The following is a 22,145-nucleotide window of genomic DNA, read 5'->3' on the forward strand; positions in this document are numbered from 1 at the left end:
CAGACTATTTACAAAAAAACTGTTAAAACTGTGACATAAACAGCAGAAATATTATTTGTTTGGAGCAATGGTGGTTAAAAAGACTAACCGATAAAGGATCCGAACCAATGCTACATTCTGTACATAAGGTGCAGCTAAACCTGCAACAAAACTCTGTTATTGCAGATTTGATGGTGGGCAAAAATGTCTAATCAGGATGTGTTCTTTACTTGACTCCATTTTTTCTGAAATTAAGTATTGCATAGGATTCTATTTTTTGGGTATATTTTTTTATGTGAAAAACTGGATTGATTTGACAAAGAGTGTGAATAAATGCAAGTAATGTCTCCTTGTAATGTCTCAATTCCCTCAGGAAAGCCGTGGGGGGGAGCAGGAAGGGATGAGAATATCTGTGAGAATGTGTGTCACATGTCCTGTTATATTTCTTTTTTTTCCCTTATAGAATAATATACAGCAGTTTTACAAAAACATAATGTAATACTAATTTGAAGTGCAAACAAGCATGGTTATTGTGCAAGTATTTGTTTGGAGCTTTGTAGCACACTGAGATTTGTTCTTGTATCTTGTCAAAATATATCCCATTTATACATTAATCCATATTTCTTTTTTTTTTTCCCCAATATTTTTTTCAGTGCTACTGATTGTAGGCATTGCTGAGAAACAGATGTTAGCATTTTGCCTGTCAGCGTGTGCAATTAGCTGCATTTGCATATCCACTTTTTAACCTCCATTAGGCTGTTTTTTTCATTTTATAAAATATGAATCTTTAAGAAAGTAAATGCTTAATAGATTTCTTGAATGAGGCTATTAAATGTAATAAGCTTTACTATGATTTAAAAATGCTCATCTCTTTATTTTGATGATTAAAGCAAAGAATATAAAACAAGCACTTTTGACATTTTGCATGAGGTTGTGTTCTCCTTCATGTTCATCTCTTTGGAAAATAATTTAGCTGCCATTATAAAAAATATGTGCTGTGCCTCAATTAGACAGTTGCATGCCCTGAAGAGCCTCACTCTCTGCATGCAGATCCACCAAATGCTTAGTACTGTCACAGCATATGATACCAATGCCATTAGCCAGGTGGCTTTCATTACCCAAATTACAGCTCTTGTTTATAATTAATTATTTGTAAATAGGAAGATTCTGAATATAATTGATTGCTTGAATTTCCCTGATCTCCTATTAATTAGCTTGATGGGATTTTCAATGCTTTTCTCTGCGTTTTATTATTTTTTCCTCATGTTATGCCTTAGACTCTGTTTAACCATGAATGCATTGAAATGCTTGAAATTATGTTTTTGTTTTTTTCCCCAAAGCTTCACCAGTGGATGTTGTAGCATAATAGAGCCCGAAACACTGACCAGACAGCCATACCAGTTCACTGACAAAGTGAAATCCCTAATTGTTTTTATTTTAATCTACAGCCTCACTATTTTTGGTGCCAGTGAATATTAATGCTCTGTCTTCTGTTGTAAGGATGGGTAATTAGGCTGAGAGTGAATGATTCCCTAACCGCTCCTCTGTCTACCAACCTTCTGTTCCCCAAGTTCAAATTAGAGCCTATATTTTCCTTCTGTTATGAAAAGGTCAGTGGAAGAATGCAGTGCATTGTTTCAACTTTTTTATACCTTGTTTTTGTACAAAAATTATGTTAATATTTGATGTAAATTAAGGTGGGCATTAATAATTGTGTAGTTTTTTTTTTTTTTATTAATAGAAAAAAGGTACAATAAAATTAGTTTTTAGTTAATTCTAAAACAATAAAGATGTCAACTTTGATTTTTAGAGAATCATTTGCAATCACTGGAAGTTTATTTAGCTTACTTTAATGAAAATGAACACTGGCTTTTAAGGTTATCCACCTCTGGTAAAGTTCTAGGTTTATGAGACCACATCAGCAAGATTATAAAAAATAGTTTGAAAAAAATCTCACACCTTTAATGCAGCATGTAGTGTGTGTATTTTGACTGCAGAAAAATAATCAGAATTTGTTGTAACAACCAGCCCTACAATTACACCCCCTTTATCTAATGTTTAAGAAGTACATTTTAAGCTGATTTCTGATTTTAGTCTTCCTTTGTTCACACTTTCCATCAACTCTGATAAACCAGAAACAAAGCTCAGATTTTCTTGCCAAAAAACATTTGTGTATTTGCATCCCTCCCTAAAGGCAGTAGCTTGTGAAGAGCTTACAAGGATCTTTTACTAAAAAGGTATCAGCCAATAAAAGAGTACAACATTTTCCTGTCTTTACTTTTGGTGAACACAGACATAAAGAACATATGGAACCATTAAGCGATAAAGGGACATTTCTTTCAAAAACAGATGAAACGTGACAAGACAGAAGTTGGAGACTTTCAGGATTTCAACAGTAAGACTTCAAGATGTGTCGTTATAACAAACAAATGAGCTCTATTTTCTATGTTTGAACTCAGTAGCAGGATCTATGTTTCTCCAAGAAAACCCAAAAGCAAAACAGAAAAGCATCCAGGTCTGACTTAAATCTCAAAATCATAGTGGGAGAATCTCTTTTAACCAAACTCCAACTTTGACACTGTGTACTAAACATCTCTAAAGTACTGTAGCTCCATGTTCAAACTGAAATACGGCAGTAGATGTGGTGTTGCTTTAATGCAGATAGAACTTGAGTTTGTTGTTTTTTTTGTTTTTATTGAATGAAATTCCAAAAGCTGGACTCTTAACCAGAACCTTCAGGGGCTTGCTTGAAAGCTGAGGATTAAGATGGAGCAAATTTTCTGGATCATTGAGACTCCTTAGTTTTGGGTTGACATTAAGAGTTCACAACTAAATCTGACAAACATCTCATCTAAAGAAGGATGTGGGCAGAAGGTCTCCTCCCACTTTGCCCTGTAAAGTGAGGTAAGGATGTTATATCTGGATAGAAATCAAAAAAGATTTGAGGCTGAAAACGGATCAAAATGTTTCTCAACTAATCATTAGATTTTGGGTATGAACACTTAGCTGACAAATCATAGTTCTTTGTCTTCTTATATTTTCCTCACCTTATTTTTGGGGAAATTTTAAGGATATATTTCGTATTTTAAAAATGAGAGAAAATTATTTATACCAGGGATTTCAACACTTCTTGTTGTGTTAGAAGGCATTAATGGGTTTTCTTTAGTTTCAAGGTATAATTGCATTTTTGATATGTTATGGTTCCAAACCTGTAGAAAAAAAAAAAAAAAAGGACACCATTTTTATGCCATTTCACAGAGTAACACAGGGCTTTTGGTTCTTTTGAACATACGTGGTTTTTCATTCTTTGTCATGAAATTCTGAAGTTTGAAAACACAAAAAAAAAAAAGTCGCCAAAGTTCACTGTCACTGATTTCATGGTTATTAAGGGCAGTTCATGTCCCTTTCAAGTTAAAGATTTAGCAATTAAGCAGTAATCATGCTCATTGAAAAGAGTAATCCATTTAAAACCTAACAGATGTGCATTCTGACATGGGAATCACGAGGATCCCCTGCCAATAATAAGGCATGTAATGTTGCTGAAATACTCAGGTGCAAGGCTGGAGTGTGGGAGAGGGTTTTTTCTTTTTTTTTTTTGGTGCAGTTAGTGTCCACATGTTGACAGTTGACCATTTAATGGCCTACCAATTTGCAGTGGCCCCTCATCCCAGAGTGACATTGCATTGAAAATTGAAGCTGAGCTGGAAGGCTGTTTCATTGAAAACATTCCTATCTTGCTCTTAAGTTTTACAGCTTTGGTATTGGAAAGCTGGTATTTGATCAGTCATCTTTTATATCAGTCATCTCTATTATGGTTCCTTTCTTGGCATGATCTAGTTTGAGCAGAAGTATTAGTTTAAAAAAAATTATCTTGTTTAATTTATCCAGATGTCACAGGGAACAAAAACCACTGTGAACAGTTACAAAGCTGTTTATATGTTACAATTTAATTTTGCACAAATGCACAAAAAAGGTTTACACTGACAAATTACAATAGAATAGTTCATGCATGTAAATAACAAACTCAAACGATGGGGATAGGGGAGTGATTTTGGAGGGACTCCGTATCCCAGTTGGAGCTACCTCCCCCCATATTTTCCTCTCTGCCAGGTGTTTGACATTGACTGGAGCTGGAGATGAATGCAACAACAACCTATGGAACTGACTGGCTCGGGAGACTCGCACCTACCTGCTGTGAAAGTTTCTATTTTCAAAGCTCACCAGTTTTAAGGGAAGGTTCCCTGAGTGGTCCATATGCCAACACTGACAGGGGAAAAAATAAATGAAAATTCCTCCCTCCACATGTATAGCCACAGCAGTCAAATCCAACATCTCATTGTGGTCATCCAATTTGCAAATTTTGTAAACTGGGAGAGTGTGATTGTTATCATCAACTGCCTAAGAACCCTGTAAATGATTTGCATAAATATGATAAATGTCTCTCAACATTATGCGTGTTTAGATGGGCCTTGAGTGGATGTCCAATTTATGACAACATCAACTGATTGATTTGAATGCAGCTTTGCATGTATTGATGAAATAGAAAACCAAACAGGATTCTAGGAAGGGCATGCAGAAGAGCAAAAATCAGCTTTTACGTCTTTCACCTTATACCACACACCAGCTCAGTCTTTCTCCCCCTCATGTCATGATGGCAGGAACTCTTTGTCAGAGGTGTTCATCTGGAACAACTTTGCCACACTTGTTTTCATGTTCTTTTAGATTACAGGGCAGCTGGCCCCAGCTTTGAAGCTCCTCTCCCTTTGTCTCTGTGCAATGCACTCTGGTAATTAACTTTGTCCTTCTTTTATTTGTTCCAGTCACTCGCAGTCCACTCTTCTGAGCATCTTCTCCCTGGAGTACCAGGTTAGAAGTTTTCTTCCTTTGTGAGCCCTGACAGGTGCCTAATTGAATGATGAATGTCCCTTTATTTCTTTGTAATTGAACTGCCAGCTTTCTGATTGGTTTGGAGGAGCCCCCCCAACCCCATTTTTCCCCTCCCTCACCCCCCACCCCAACACACACACAGACCTCCTCTCCTCCTTCACGTTCACGTTGAGGTCCTTTTCCTGCCTGAGCCTCAGTGGATGCCTGCCAAACCTTCCCATCCATCTGTCTAATAACATCTAGCCCCTGCTTATTTGGTGGACCTGTAATAAATTATGCTAAACCATTATTATTCTGACAATAATAATTTCCCCGTGTAGTGCGGCTGTGTGTGCTAAATGTTTGCTGACTCGCACTGTCACTGCTGCTTTCCACGGCTGACAGCGGATGATGATAAATGGCCACTGCCGCCAGTGGCAGAAGGCAGCACAGGCAGAAAATGGAGTCATTTATCATCCCACTGACAGGTGTCAGTCACATTGCTCGTCTCTGTGGAATTACATTTTTTTTGTGTGTGGTAGCTTTTAAATAAGCTGTTTTTAACCAATGCTCTTCCTCTTTTATCCCCTGTCCTCCTGCCTCTCAGCAAAGGATGGCAATTGAATTGCATGAAAATGTCAGTGTGGTTCGTGTATAATGTCAGGGTTCGATCGAAAAAAAGGAAATGAATACAAGATTCGAGTGTATCAGGTAGAGGGGAGGGAGTGCTGGGGTTTTGAACAAGGCTGCTTTAATACACTGTGACCCCAGTAAACTTATTGAAATGAAATGACTTCTCCTACAGAAGAGTGCAAGACTGGCCTAGCATGGGGGTCTTTTACTTACCTTGATGATGATGTTAGTATTAATAATGATTATACTGCTAAAAATAAGTAGGTGGTCATATTCATCCTTCTACATTTTGTATGTGACCTTTATAGCTTGGAAATGGAACCGTCTGCCACAGGATGTTGCATCAGTTTGAACCCCCTACTCCCGTATTTACAGCTAAATGTTTTAAAGACTTCATTTTTATGCTGTGTAAATATAGGAGGGGACTGTTATTTCAGATGGATCAATTTCACTATATGTTATGTGAAGAACTACAACTAAAATTATTGTTTTGCTAATCTATTAATCTGTCGATAAATTTTTAGATTAATCTATTATTAATCAGATGGCAAAAGGTTTCTTATAGATTTTTTTGACAGAATTTAAACCAGTAGAAACTAAAACTATGTCAGTTGAGAAGTTATGGATAGAGCATACTGATGTACAAAAACGTAATTTTATTTTTTTAAATCTTTTTATGTATTTTTTTATATTTTGGAATAACCACTGCTGTTTCAGCTAATTACATATTTTAGAGTTTTTATACTTAGATGGCAATTATTTTAATAGTCACTCATGATTAATTCGATTAATTGTTTCAGCCATGTTTATTTATGATGAGAATCAAAATGCCCAAACAGGAATCAGATACAAATGAATGGAAATATGATGAAACAGAAAATCTTTAGGAGCTAATGTAGTTTGGAAATTATCTATAAATGTTTATTTCCATTTTAGATGCTTAATTAAAGATTGCAGATTTAGGTTTGAAATAATCTTCTGATTTTTATCATGCTAATTTTTCTTAGTGTAAGTAATGTTAATGTAATCTGTGTGTGGAGATAAAGATGAGGGTGATGGTAAGGAGACCTTCTGTAAATATCCATGAAGTGGATGAAGTAAGGGAAATTTGGCAATGGGTGCACAATATTATGATTTGCTGATGGGGTAAGACTCACCTGGAGATGTTATTTATGAATCTAATAATCCATAAACTTCCACTAATAATTTCTATTATCACAGAAACGGACTAAAAGAACAATTTCAAGACATCATGCACCAGATGTAATGGAACGCTACTACCAAAGGTATCACCAACACATTTCTATTTGTTCATTCTCTCACTTTGTTTCAGGCAGTTTTTTCTTCTATATTTCTTTAGTAATGGGTTCTTGTTTTCTTAATTCTTTTGTAGTTATTGTGGTTTTATCTTTATCTTGACATTCAATAAGTGAGAAAAGGACTTGTCAAAGGTAGATGAGAGATCATGAGCCTACTATGTCTGGTATAATCACCTCCAAACTAATAATTTCTCTCAGAATTCATTCCCCAGCCTTCACTTGCACCTGCCAAGCCAGCGCTCTGTTTTCACTGTCTTAATAAGAAAAGAGAAAATCCTGAGACATTTGCCTTATGCAGGCTTATGACGGGATGATTATGTGTAATTCAATAAATATGGCTAAATTAAAAAAGGCAACAAAAAACCTGCAATGGGAAAAGCCACTTTGCATGTTGCAATTAGCCTTTTATCTAGCTTATTAGGCCATTGTTCTGGACAAAATAAGCCTGGATAATGTACTTCTAATCCACTTAGAGGAGCAAACCTCAGAGATGATCTTGGCAAGATCTGAGGGGAGTTTCTGTTTTAGCTGGCGAGGGAAAAAAGGCTTTTTAAGCGGCAGGGGTTAACTAACTATCATATGCGTGTCTGGCTCGAAGGAAATTTGAAGCCTTCCAAGCAGTGCTGTTTTAACCGCACTGAGTCTGCCATATGCCACCCAGGGCAATGTCATCAGGGACATTAGCATGTCTTGGCTAGCCTGATCTAAGCCCCTCTATCCTTTTGTCTGTCTTTATTAGGTGTTTTTTCTCTTTCCTTAACCTTTGGTGTTGTCCTTATCACAATGAAGGTATCTGAATGAAACAAGGGTTCGCCCCACCGATCCTGTCCTGTTGGAGTTGGCTAATGAGGTAACAACACTTAGTCTACCTTATTCTCTAATTTTTAAAACAAAAAGTATTCCTATGAATGAAAAAGGTTGTATTTGGTTCAGGTCTGGATTTTTTTTTTTCTCTGGGCTGTTAGTCATTATCAAAATTGAGAAAATGGTTCTCTCCATTACCAATTATCTAATGTAATTAGCTTCATGCTCCATTAAGCAGATGTAAAAATAGTTTTTTGTTTTATTTTGCAATTTTCTAAATTGCAGTTCACACAGACTTGTCACAAAGTGCGGACAGGTGAGGACGGGGGTCACCCGTCCATTTCGCTCTGTATCACGTTGTTTGGTTTAGAAGCTCAGAGTTGTGTTTGCTCTTATAAAACAGTGTTTGTGAGGCATTTTTATGATAGATGTGGGATAGGCTTCTTTAAAATAAAAAATCTTTTGCATGCAAGCAACATAATCTAACCTCAATAAATTCATACAAAATGGGGTAAGCCTCCGGTTCTGGATACTAAAGGAATTAGCTTAATAACCAAGGAAAAAAGCTAAACCAATTATCCAGCTAATACCGGCTGCATAATTTGTGCTACTTTTATTATAGAAAGAGCAGGCCAGCGAAAAGCTACAATATTCAGGCATTAGGTATAATATTTTGCACCTTAAGCATTTTGAGACCCTCACATTTAGCAGTTGTTGATCATACATGATTGCTTAAATCTGTGCCTCCAATCAACAAATGAATGTTAGACAAACATTATATCAGTTTTCAGTTTTCCCAGAAATAATTATTATTTGCTTTGTGTTATAATAGACATTTATACACTTTTTTAAAAATTGTTTATAGAAATTTGCAAAGGCGAGAAACTTATAAAGGCAGATACCCAATTTAATACACTTTTCTCTTTCTGCATCCTTTTTTTCTGTAGTGCAGTAGACCAGACAATTAATTTCATCATTTAAACTTATACTTTAGTATTATTATCTCTCACAATATAGAGGTTTCTTTGTCTAAAACTGGTAGCGACCTGGAAGTTAACAGCAATTTTTCATTTCCTTGTTAATTGAAATACCCTTTTTTTCTGGAAAGAACATAGATAACGGTCTATGAACCATTTAACTGTCATTTTAATATGCTACTTAACATTTAAACCAAGCACTCATACCCTCCCAGACTGCTAATTGATGTAGTTTCATGTCTTTATGAGATAATATATCTTCAAAAGAGGTAAAGATTAACAGAGATGAAAGCTATTTATGGATATTTTTGTCCCCAGAAGAAGTCCATGAATAAGGGAATCTAAACTCACTGTGTTTCAAGCTTTATTAGGATCTTTATGCAAATGTTACATGAAGGTTTTAGTGCAGGTGCGATGGTGGAGCGCTTTATGTGACAACCATTAGGTTTTTTTGGAAAAAAACAATGAGAAAATGATTTAAATTTTATTTTCAGTAGAATTCTTGAGCTCTGTTAATCTTATTCAGACGTTAAACTCTTTCTCTGCTGCTTACCGGCTTGAGAACAGAGAGGGACTCGTGATTAATATGAAAATTAAGGAGATGCAACTACCTGAACTAATCAGGTGGCACTTATTCAGGCTTAGCCTGCTTAAGTAATGCTGCCATTTTTCATGTGTCAGTTTGCTAGTATCTGAAACTCCCTTGTTTTCAAATGGTGTAGAAGAAGAAGAGGCCAATAGGCACTCAGAGGAAGAAGGGATGTAGAGCAAAAAAGAGATGATCAGAATAATTCTGGAAATAAGAGGGCTGCTGCAATTCAAATTGGTAAAAGTATTGATAGTAAAATGATCAGCAGTCCCGATAAAGACACAATGCCACACCCTAATTATAAGAGACATGTAGGGATTTCTACAAACTCCAACCCTCTTTCAATAGTGTAGAATGCCAGCAAATGACACAGTGGTTATAAAGACACTGTTTAGACAGAAAGATCTCTGCCTCTAGCATTAGCATAATGCATCCAAGGAAGGATGAAACACTCGGCTGTCTGCAGCAAGCTGAGGGCAAATTTACTTTTGGTCCCCAATTATGCTAACAAGAGAGAAACTTTTCAATGGCTGTAAGAACGTTGCTTTATAACAAGCTGGTCTCCAAGCAGTGTTTTAATTCCCCGCATCCTAAGATGACTGAATGAATAAATGCTTCTCCATGCTGATACTGAATATATTATTTAGGGTAAGTCTCACAGCTTTAGAAAAAAACACATCTGTTTTACGTATGTGTATTTATTTTCTGCATTTTCATTGATTTATATATTCTGATTAAGGCTTGTTTCTTGTGAGCTGATCCTTACAAGAACAATGTTTGAAATCTGATGGAATGCAGGGTGCAGGTGGAAATACCTTCAGCATCAATCATTAGTGCTCCCTTCCCTGTCAGGACTTTTCGTTTCGCTCAAACCAAAACATCGCTCACCTATAAGGTGTCTTTGTGTTCAAAGGGTGCTGGAGCCATAGGTTTTATTCTTCCTATTAGGGACTCTATGCACATGGTCCCTGAGGTGTGTCCTATTAGCTTGCTTGCCTCAGTGATCATTCTATGATTAAAGCTCTGTGTTGTTTCTTGGCTTGGTGTAGTATGTGTGGCTTTTTTTTCCTGCAAGGTGAGAGACTGGGAATGTGTTTGACAGAAGCTAAGGCAATAAGACAGCTACCTTGGCTGTGCAACAGTCAAGCTATTTTTCTTTTTCGAAAGGTTATTGCATAGCAAGGATTCCAAAGAGCAAACTGAGAGGGAATTGTCCAAATTTAGGTCAAGGGTTAGGAATACAACAACATAATTTAGATCCATTAAGGTCATTATAATGTGTGACATCAGTAAAACATCAACTGCTGGTGTCTTTTTAGTGAGTTCCTGAATCTCTTTGAAAATACCCTGTGCTGATGTTTAAAAAAATATGTAAGATCCAGATGTTTTTAAACAGTTTCGAACTCGGGTACAGTGGTGTCTCCAAAATGTCTTCCAAAACTATTCATACACTGCAAACCTTTTTATTTCTTTTTTAGTAACCACAGACTTTTTGCAAAGTGATGCATGTTTTTTAAGTTTTTTTTTTTTTATAATTTTGTTTTTCAGATTAAGAAAATGTTAAAAGTGTGACAAGCTTTTACTTTCACCCCTTTTACTCTAAAACCCTCGGAACGTTCCTGGGTCATGAAATAATATGTCAAGTTATTCTATTCAGTCTCTGTGCTTCATCCCTCTAAACTGAGATGTATTGTTAAAAGAACCCGCTGCAACTCTGTGGGAGCTGCATAGCTTAACAGCTCATGTGGGACACCCCAGTACACTACAAACACACTAGGGGAGTTTTTCTTAAAATGCCTGTAAAACAGTGATACGCATATGCAAGTTTTAGGTTGGCTCAGTATCATTCTAAGCTTACAACCAATTCAGAATCTGTGTCATAAAGTTAAAGCTCATGTTTAAAGACTCTCCTTTAACTCTGACTAAGCTTAAGGAATAAATTTTTACAAATAACTTCGTAGAAACGGCAATGTTCGATTGGTTTGGACAAATATAAACATAGCTTCAGCGATAATGGTGGGGAAAGGTGCACCTAAAAACCCTCTTGTGGGGTTAAATACAAATGCACATCACATTTTAAAATTTTTTTTATGTAATAAAACATAAAACCTCTTAATTCTATTATCTTGTTCTATTTGGTTTAATAAGATTCCAATAAATTGTGCTGTACAATTTGTTTAAAGGTGGATCTGTCTCCTGCTCTAATGGCCCGTATTATCCTGGATCGGTTCCTGAAGGACCAGGGCGGTGAAATGCGTAAGTAACACGTTTCCGTTTAATTCTCCACCAGTCTTTACTCCAACCTTAATAGTCTGTTATTTCTCTCTCTTTTTGGGTCCAAAGTCCCAACCATCAGTTGTATCTTCTGTCTGTCAAATGCCGATTAGTGGACAACATTTAATGGCTCTGGCTTCCACAGCCTGTGATTGGCAATTAAGTCTTAGAGCCCCCCTCCACTAGTGCTTGGATTAACCTCATTTTTGTTAGCTTTAACACCTCTGAATTCTCTCTTCATGTGATTTTCTCTGCATGCTTCCTTCTTTTCCATACTTTTTATTCCTCCCCAAGCTGCTTCCTCTTCTCCTAACCTACTGGTGTACATAAAGGAAATTGAGTTAAAGAAAAATGTGACAAAAAAAGTAAACTATTCCTCCCAGTGCTGATGGAGCACCGCAGGGGAGCAGAAGTCCAGACGCAAATATTTTCATTGAACTTGTTGAAGAGAAGAAGTTTATACAGAAGAAAGAAATCTGTATAAACATGTAAATTCTGTTTATTATCCAACTCCTTGGTAGTGATTTCTGCTGCCTCTCAATAATTTTTGGGTGCAAAAACAAGAGAAGCCCCGATCCCCCCCCCTCCATCTGCCTTTTTTCCCCTCTGTTCTTGAATTGTAAACATATGTATCCATAGAGCGTTCCTATTATTCCAGTAGTTCTGTCCTGTCAACTACTTGCATTTGTCTGTAGGGCAGTCAATACTTGAAGTGAATCGCATAATGTCAAAAAAGACGTGCTTCCAATTTAAATCAAGAAAGAGATTAAAGTGGATGTGTGTTATTTTCAACTTCACCGCAGCACAGCCATTTGTCAAAGTCAAAGATGTGATTGCTTTGGACCCGATGTTATCCACTGCATGTCAAAATACCCGTCTGAGAAGCTTGTAGAGCAGACAATCATCCTGGAGAGCTAGTTGCATCATATAATAGCATGCTGGACTGGTCCATCTCCATATAGAAGCATTAATTAATTGCTTGGAGTACAGATTAGGTATATAAAACTTTCTGGATGGTTGATATTGAATTATAAAGGCCTAGTGTTTTGCTAAAGATACCCAATGCACTGTCTGGCAGAATCAAACCAACTTACTTAAATTTTCTGCGATTGGAGGAACAGTCACTTAGATCTACAAAAAACAGGTTTAGATAAAAACATGCACATGACCTACGCTAAATCTAATTCAACTGTGGCAAGACTTGAAAACTGATGCTCAGATGCTGCACATCCAAAGAAGGGACAAAATATTCATTCTATAGAAAAAGATGTGAAGATGCATTGCCTGCAAAAATAGTCGTCACCTGGATTCAGCAAAGCAAACACATGTCTCTTATTGTACAATTACTGCAAGGGCAATCCTATCCTAGCTGGCAACTAATTATTTAACCCCAGCTTATGCATTGACTATCTTATCAATTCTTGAGAAGTCTCTAAGGAGATTTCAGAAAATGTCTAAAGTAATATTATAAATTGGAAGGTTAGCGGGCAATTGATTTTTGTTAGAGAAGTGTCAAGAAGGGAAAAAAAAATGTTTTCTGTCCTTTACTGGCAATCACTTAAAAGTTTGGCATAATCTCATAGAAGAAAATCAACGGTGGAACTAGAGAGTTTAAGAGCATTAGTTGCCTTTTAAAAGTTTATTATGATCTTATGAAATTTCAAATCATTCTGGCCTAAACATGTATATAAATGTACTCTTTATCAGACGATATTGTCCCAGAAGTTAGAAAATTTTTATTTTTGAAAAAATCCTGTCTTAAAATCTTGTGTTTTTTATTTTATGCGGCCTGTTAGTTATATGTCAGCTTGTAAACCTAAATTCGGCCAATCATATATCAAAAGTCATCTGTCAATCGATTTTTTTTAAGTCATAAGATCTTGATTTATATGTCGCAGCTAATATACGCAACGGTTGAAATAAGAAATAAGAATCATTTACTTTACAATTGAGCTACGTCCCAGTGTTTACAGGGATGGACGTCTGTGTCATCAACAGGTGTAGAGCTAACAGAACTGGCAGCGTTACGAGGCAGGGGCTCAAACATGTACGGCTGTAAGCCTTCTACACCAAACCAAGCTTCTGCCACCCTGGTGTCCTCTCTACAACATCTTTGTCCCCACTTTCCTTTTCTAAATAAAAAAAATGTGTGACAGAGGAGATTCATCCATGACCACCGACACAAAACTCTCCTCTTCTTGCATGTTTCCGCTGTCCATAGCGTTCCTTGACAGTATCGTTGCTAAGTGCTACTTGGTCCCAGTATAATTTCCCATTGGGAACCTACTAGCACTAAGTCGCTAACTGGTTAGTCTAAAGTCTATCTGAATATCCAGAGTACAACTTCCAGAATACAGCATTTAGGAGACATTTTATGGTCTTTTTTTTTTTTTTGTGTGTGACCATTTTCACTAAAGAAGCAGTATTTTTGTTAAGTCACTTAAAGGGGATTGAACTTTTGATTTGTTGATTTTAGAGCTTTCTTTTTCAGTACAGATGAATTTTTTACGACAAAAGGTTAAAGCATGCACTACAGGCATGTTGTAATTTTTTTTTAAGATTCTTGTTGAATCGTGAAAGGCTGGAGAGTCTCATGCAGTATTTTTGATTTTTTTTTTCCCTGCAAAACACATCTGAAGGATTTAGAAATGTTACACTCTTTAATGCCAGTTGCTAAGCAGAGGATTTCTGTTTTCAATGAGCTTCACTGCAATCTCCCGTTGACCCGCTCAGCTTTTCCGCATGAATTGCTTCCCGCATATGCTGCGGTCAAATCGTCGACTCTCCCTCTGAGTATATTAGACCCCAGTAATGTGTTTCCACCATGAAACAATGCAAGGATAATTGTCTTTGCTGGCGATTAGCTAACAGGTTGGTTCAGTGCTATTGGCAGGCATATCTGTCATGCCGCCTCCAGCCCCTGTCTGCATTCCAGCGTTCACATGTTTGTGTTTATTGTGTTTTTAGTGGAAGTCTGCAGGGAGGGTAGGCATGCTCACTGCAAAGATCAATAGACTTCTATATAAGGGACATTACCCCCGACTGGGTGACTGGCTTGCCTTTGCTGAGCCCCTTTGTTGTTTTTATTCCCTTACTCTTTTCTCTTGCATTTAAGAGAAACAGGAATGAGGCCTTTGGGACTATAGAATATATGTACAATCACCAGCAGTGGATCAATAGGGAGTTTTAAATTGTTTTGTGTACTGTCCTGGCTTTGGTTTTTCTTGCTGGCTGCTGCGTGTCACCCTCCCTTCCCTCCTTTCTAGTAGCTGCAGATGCCACCACACCTCCACGTGATGACAACCCCAACAATCTGGCTCTCCTTCTCATAGCTCAAGTATTGGAAAGAGCATCAGTCAAGCAGAACTGGTTGTGCTTGTGAAGAAATCGATATATTCAAAACAGATGTATCGTGTATTGAATGTAATATCAGCATCCATAATGCTTTTGGCTCATGAAAATGGACTAGACACCTGGGCGAGGAAAGGTCATGTGCACTCAGTCGAGATAATCACTGTGAACGCATGGAATGTCCTTTTGGTTATTGCTATTTCTTTTGCTAAAGCATTCATAGAGTAAATCAAAAATTTTATAAGAGTTCATTAATGTAAAACCTCATTAATGTAATCAATAATGGAAACAGGGATAATTGGAAAATTATTTTAGTCTGGAAAAAATTAGATAAGCTGAATCCTCTAAGGTTTAGGTAGAACTGCATCTCATATTTCAGTTCCAAATTAGTCGTTTTATCAAGAAATATTATGTTTTTTTTTTTTTATTCTGTCTTATTATTTGTAATTTTATTGTTTTATATAAAAAAATTATATAAATTTAGATATTTGGGGAGGTTCCAATCTCTTTTTTGGCTTTTTAAAATTCTGTGACCAATTCATCATTAACCGTTTATTGCCGTAGCATCTCTGCATTAGTAGAAGCCTCTCAGATGTCACCAGCAGACACACTGGGGGAGCTCCTGCTCTTCTTTTACCCCTCTTGCTATCTTTCCATCTTTCTATTCCTCTTTTGACAGGAGCTGATGTGCCTCTGGATTTAGACATACACTTTTTTTTTTTTTTTTCCAAGGAGGCAATTTTGCGAGCTATTTGACCTTTTCCATTTTCCCAAGGCCCAGTTCCAGATTAGATTGCAACTCCATGTTTTGTAACTATGTGATTCTGGTTCTTTTAAGATTTATTGTTGCATTCCTTTACAGCAGCCTTGTATGCAGCGTTATAAATGTCTAACATTTGATGTTAACACTGTGAGAACGGTCGTGTCTGCCATGATCTTTTTAGATCCTTGACAGAATTCATTAATGGCTCCAGTGTTTTGCTGATAAAATGAACTGAATATTGCACTTCCTTTTATCCAGTAAAAATCTCTTAGCATTTACTATGATTGTTATTGTTCTTCAAGTACACCACTCTTCTCTTTGGCACCCCTCCTCTGTGTGGAGCTGGTGTTTGTGTAATTGCAGCCTTTTTTTATTACAAATAATGGGAGCAAGGGCTCTTCATTAGTGAGAATGGGAAGCAGTCGCCACAAATGCAACTCTGCGTGGATGTGCTTGCTATTGTGCATGTGTGAGTGTGTGTGCGAGCCAGGGAGGTAAGCAGCACCATGGCACTTCACTTGACAAGTATACTAATTACTCCTTTTCAGTATAGGAGCTCCAGTCAGCCTTTGCCACAGTCTAATGGCCTGACCTGGGAAGCCTCTCTACAGCACAGCCTCCCTTGGTCTAATATTACTACCAATGCACACACACACACACATGCACACACACACACACACACACACACACACACAGAAATGTAAAGTTTCATCTCACCGCTATCAAGCAGAATCAGGTGGAAGCAGATCAGTTCTGCCCCAGTAACCTCTTCAGGGACTGGGTTCCTCCTGCACTGGAGATACTACCTCATGTTATTAGCCAACACCCACACGCCATCAGTCTAAAAAAATAAAAAGCATCTTGTTTTTGTTTTTTTTTTCTTCCTGTGCATCTCCGACTCTCTTCCTCCTTCCAATCTCAAGAGGCCTTTTTTTTTGTTTTGTTTTGTTTTTTCAGTGCGGAAGGATAAATTTAAAAGGAGTAAATTGGAAAATCAAATGAGGGCTTTAGGCAGCCGCAGAGATTTGCGGAGCTGTCGGCCAGCGTTGGAGAGCCTCATCCATCATGTCCCACAAGTAGTCAATTCCTCTAGTATCTGTAAATGTTTTCAGATATTAGCCAATTTATATGCTCCGAGATTCATCATGGAAAATCAGCTTTAGCGGCGCACATTATCAGAACCTGTCTCTCCCCTTGCTCCATGAAGTTTGATGAACGAGCTTCCCTCCACAGCTCAGTGGGTTGTGCATGGAGAGTTTGGGGGGGTGCTCTACATAACACACATTGGTATCTGCCCCCACCCACCCACTCAGTTGTAAGAAGTGGGTTTTTTAATTAATAAACAAACTTCTAGAGGAGCTCATCAGTGTCGAGTGCAATAACAACTGCCATCCATTATTGTTTATCAGGGTCCTCCCTCAACAAATGTTGCTATTTAATGAGGTTTCCTGGATTTCTTTTTTTTTTTTTTTTTGGTTTGGGGTGCAAAAAAATAACTTTTTTTTTCTCCAAGAAAAGGGAAGCAAAACGGAAGTAGGCAGTGAAATCTTACGTCATTGTTGTGTTACTCTTACCTCGCAGTGTATAGCGTATTTCGCTTCCAGTATATGACAACAGACTTGTGATTTGTTTACACTGGTTGTTTTCTTTAGCAAATCCCAATGGAGGCGTAGCATTTCACATCTATTATCCTCCTCTCCTCTGTTCTTTTCCTGCTCTGATGTTGACGGTGTGATACCGTGCCTTAGTAGGAGTTTATACCAACATGGGACAATTACAGTAAATTTGGTGAATGTTTACAAGGTGCAAAGTTGTGCTGCAGGGCTTTGTTCTCTGTGCCTGGTGTTCCCGAGATTATCCTTTTTTGTATTTTCCTACACATTTTTATGCATGTGTTTGAAAAGGAATGAGTGTGTGTTTGTGTGTAGTGGAGAGGAGTATGGGGTGTCACGGAGGTGTGCCGCTGTGCAAGGCGGGGGCTTCTTTAATAAATGTATGCTGATGTCGGAGGCTGCAACGATGCGAAGGATGCGAAGGGCTGTTGTTATTTACTGCTGTGTTTGTGCGCAGCAGCGAATCCCCGGCCGGCAAATGGCATTACGCTCTGTGATGAATGAGCATTAGGGTTAACTCATTTTAAAAGCATCCTGATTTATTAGCAGCCTGGCCTTCCATTTTCATCAGGTCAATGCTTGGCTGAAATTTCACAATGTCAGCGCCAAGGTCACCTGTTTACGGCTATTTTTAACCCCATTGCTCAAAAAAATACCATCGGAACTGCACCTGATCACTTTTTGTGGCCATCAATGAAAAATTCTAAAGGGCTGTAAAGACACGAGAGCTTTGAAGTCTAGTCCTAGATGAGTGTGAGCGCAATGTGAGAGACCAAAATGTGGCAGTGGTCAACCTCCAATTATGAACACTAGTAAGACAAGAGCTTTAATGGCCAAGGTTTGCCTTCGGGGAGGTTTATTACACGCTACTGTTTTGCAGAACTAGCATCAAATCTATAAAACGGCCATTAGGAAGAGAGGGAAAAAATCAATCAAAATGCCATTAAAGTCGAATAAGTTGCCAATATTGCTGATGTGATTGCAGGTCCTTTTATTTTCCTTCAGATTATTAGGCACAGTCGAGTAGTGACTTTGTTAAGGGAAGCCAGTGTTGTTGGGGAGTAATATGTCTCCTAGCTTCATAAAGTTTGCTGCCTCATATTTCCCACTGTATTGATTATCCATTATCATTTGTCAAGAGGTGTCCTAACTCAAGGGGAAAATATAACCCTCTTTCTTCACCGCTGCCTGCACTGCACACGAGTGCAGTATGGATCTGAGTGTGAAGGTACCAATCTTTGAGAAAAATGAGCAGCGAAATAAAGCACAGCCCCTGTGCCTTGCAGCTCTGAAAGGAACTGTGGGGTTACGAGGGTGGGTTGGTGGAGCATCTTGGCTGGAAGAGACAGAAACAGAAAACAGGTTGCAATAGGGAAAAAAAAAAAAAGATCTGGCAGAAAAATGTGAAGACAAAGAAACAAAAGAGAGATGTGCTAAATGGGGTTTCTTCTCATTCCTTCCTCCATACCTTTTATATTTTAGAGAAGGGATCATGTCTGCCTTTGTTCACTGCGTGGGGAGTGCCAGCATTGCATCCAGGTCAAAGACTGTTTATCTGCAATTTTGTAATGATCACAATAAATGCCACAGGATATAATATATACATTTAAATCCATCATGTGCAGCTATGTTATATACAGCATATTTTATGCTTATCATATTCTAAGGTGGTCTTAAAGCAAATAAAAGCTTTAAAACAGCTTCTTATCTTTTGTATTTTCACTGCTAGAACAAAGGTGGCATTACCCTTAACTTTACTAATATAGCTATTTGATCTTAAAGAGGCAAAATGGGGTTTTCTAATGATACTGACACCTGCGGCCAAAACACAGATCTGCAGCACTGTTCTAATTCATGTCATAGCTTGCACTGTTACTTGATAAGGTTTTTTTTTTTCACCTTGCATGCAGTTGACATTGGTGAGTGAGGTGAGAGAACTTCCGACCCAAGGTAAATTCTTGAAAATAGATTACAAGCTTCTTGATGCATCTGCCCTGAACTACTGAGGTGTCAGTCTGTTCATCAAACAATGTTTTAATTGCAAAGGGACAAATAAATAAGCAATTTTAAGTATAATTTTCAGTAGAAAATTGCAAAATGTCTCTTTAAGTATTATATATTTTCAAGTAGAGTGTGTCAGATTTAGTCTAGTCACATAAAACTTCAAATACCTCTTTATTTAAGTGCTGACTAGAAGCTAACTTTGGCCTTCTTATCCGAAAAAGGATAGATGTTCTTCATCTATTTAGAAATGTTTTCTATGTTGCCTTGATGCCGCCATACAAATTGTTGGAGGCTTCTTCAGTGCTATATGTAGCTGATGTTAGATCTGCCTCTTTTCTTACTTCAAAATAAGTGTCTCAAACATGAGTAAGTTAACCCTAAATCAGACACTTTTAAATCCAGGAATGAATGAAACCATATACTTTGCAAAAAGTCACAATACGCCTTCCTTTGACAAATTATGCATGTATTGCAAGCCATATGCCATGAGATCTTATTACACCTCTGCTCAGTTGTTCTCTTACTGAAAACTGATGCCATAAATTACATAGCATTGCTTTGTAGCTTGTATTTTATGTTTTACTGCATTGAATATTTTTTTTATTTTTAGCTCTTCCTTCTTTACCAGCACAACTTTAAGTGCATATGTAGTATTTGCATTTCTCAATCGGTTTCTGAGAATCTCTGCCAGATTGGTGCTAGCACCATCCATGCTTGAAATGTGAATAGAAACATCCCATCGCATTGTCTCTGATGCCGCGTCTCTGTCAGATTGCAGCGGAGATATATCACCGAAATGGCACGTCTCAGCCGTTTCGTCACACAATGATACAATCCATTTAATCCAAATCTTTTTAAGAAGTGATTTAAGGAATTTTTTAGCTGTTGCTATAACACAGAGTCAATCCAACATGCTTGCTTTTGCTGATTTATAATGTTAGTCGAGAAAGAATGGGATGAGAGATGCAGAATACTCTGCATTCATAACAAGATAAACTACATGAGGCGGCTGTGCTGTGGACTGAAACATTTATCTACGGAAAATCTGCATGCGCTCTCTAATGGACAAGGGGAGATATACGAGACTAACTGTAGAAACTGTTCAGGCTGCATTTTCTGTCTATATTTGCACAATATCATGCAATATAGATTTTATCTTTTGTCCATTTAAGACTATGAGCTTTCTTTTATTATATTGTGTTAAGCAACTGTAAAAATGTATTCTATACGCTAAAAAGTCATTGATACAGTTTAACCAGATTCTGTATTTTTTGCTTTTCTGAATGAGTATAATCCACAATATAACAGTGTAGATCCCATAATGAGTAGTTTTTAATACAACACAAAAATGAAGGATTTCAAATCTAATCCTCATTTATGCCAAAGCATGTGGTCGGTTGGCACAGTTAGAGTTAAAATAATCTAAGATACGTATTTTCTGGTGTGTGTATTTATTTTATTTTATTTTTTTAGATTTTTTTGCGGCACTGGTTTGTGGCCTTCTATTCTATTCTCAAAAAATATATAAAAACTGGAAACCGCACTTTACCTGCCACGACTTAGCTGCACAAAGGATAAGTCACTTAAAGCCTGTCCTTTATTTTTTACCATCCACTGTATGTATGTATGTATGTATGTGGTTTTATATATAGATATAGATATATATAGATTTAGATATATAGATGCACTGTATATACTTCATGGACCTTTTCCTCCTTTGTGCACCTTCTGTTGTTTACAAGTGAATTTCTCCATTGTGAGATCAATAAAGTTCTATTCTAGTTTAATTCATTTATGGTTATTCAATAGAAAGTTAGCAGAGGGAAGGGGAAAATATGTCCACAGGAAAGTATTAACATGATGATATTGTTTTTTTTTTTTTTTTTTTTTTTTTTTTATTCCATCCTAAATTTCCAAGATTTGTAAAAGATTATTTGGTGAACCCCTAACAAAAGAGTGTCTTTGATGTACCCTAAACTTTCTCTTTGCTTGATTTTTTTGTTTTTTTAGCTTCCAAAACCATCCTCAACAGCATGCTGAAGGAGCCATCATTGATTGCCGACCAAATACTAGCAACAAATATCTACCAAGTAAAGACTTTACACTTTGCATTTCACTAATCAATCTTAACCCTGTTACACCAAGTGTATCATGTTTGACACGTGTTTATGAGATCCATACATCATCTTTGTGATTTTGGATGATTTGAAAAACTTGATGTATCAGACTCAAGTAGTGAATAGGAAATGCCTATAGATACAAATATGTAAAAATGTATGTATGTTTTCCCATTGGTCAGAATGTTCAACGAAGACTATTTTCAAAATTTTCTTACTGTCTTTTCATGGTTCAGAAATTAGTTTAATTCATTTTTGCTTTAAAGGAAAACATATATTTTTCAAAAACAGGTATAACCTTGTTTGTTTGCCCATCATTTCTCCAGCTCTGCTCATAAATAATGTTTTTAAATGCTGCTGCTGCTGCACCTGCCAGACGTCAACATATAATCGTGTTTGCTGATAAAGTCACACGGCATCCAGTCATATGTGCCTGCATCTACTGTATTTTTTTTTTTTTTTTTTACCTCTCAGCACTGTATGGGCTTTTCCTGACTTCACTTTTTTTTCTCTTTTTTTTTTTTTGTTGTGTGTGGTAATATTTCTTCCTCCTCTTTTTCAGTGCACAATAAATGACTGCTGTTATGGACCACTGGTAGACTGCATCAAACAGTATCCTATCCCATAAAATTTTAAGCTTGAAATTGACGAGGAGCTATTGAAGGGGGATGAGATGTGTCTGGCTTCACCTGACATAAAAGTTCTGCTTCACAGAGTGAAGCGTTTCATCCCGTCTGCCATCCCACTCTCACCGATCCTAAGGCTCGAAGGCAATGGAGGGAGGAGTAAGAGGAGCGGATAGGCTGATCTAAATGCATCTTCAGGAGACGAGATGCAATGTTTTACGTTATGCACT

At 37.2% G+C, this 22,145-nt stretch overlaps 1 protein-coding gene across 3 annotated transcripts in view; it reads left to right on the forward strand.

Annotated features, from left to right (window-relative positions):
* The window catches only part of LOC107094438 (chromosome unknown open reading frame, human C15orf41), an 83,572-nt gene that overhangs the window by 11,873 nt on the left and 49,554 nt on the right, over positions 1-22,145 (forward strand). For 2 of the 3 annotated variants that reach the window (XM_015390030.1, XM_015390037.1), the window contains 6 exons: positions 4,800-4,845; positions 6,700-6,764; positions 7,587-7,647; positions 11,351-11,423; positions 21,183-21,262; positions 21,852-21,901. In XM_015390030.1, coding sequence (XP_015245516.1) covers positions 4,800-4,845; positions 6,700-6,764; positions 7,587-7,647; positions 11,351-11,423; positions 21,183-21,262; positions 21,852-21,901 — 375 coding nt within the window. The remainder of the gene's footprint in view (positions 1-4,799; positions 4,846-6,699; positions 6,765-7,586; positions 7,648-11,350; positions 11,424-21,182; positions 21,263-21,851; positions 21,902-22,145) is intronic. The other variant, XM_015390045.1, reaches the window with a different exon arrangement.

This window comes from Cyprinodon variegatus, unplaced genomic scaffold (assembly GCF_000732505.1).
Source record: "Cyprinodon variegatus isolate N-32 unplaced genomic scaffold, C_variegatus-1.0 Scaffold21, whole genome shotgun sequence".
NCBI classification, from domain to species: domain Eukaryota; kingdom Metazoa; phylum Chordata; class Actinopteri; order Cyprinodontiformes; family Cyprinodontidae; genus Cyprinodon; species Cyprinodon variegatus.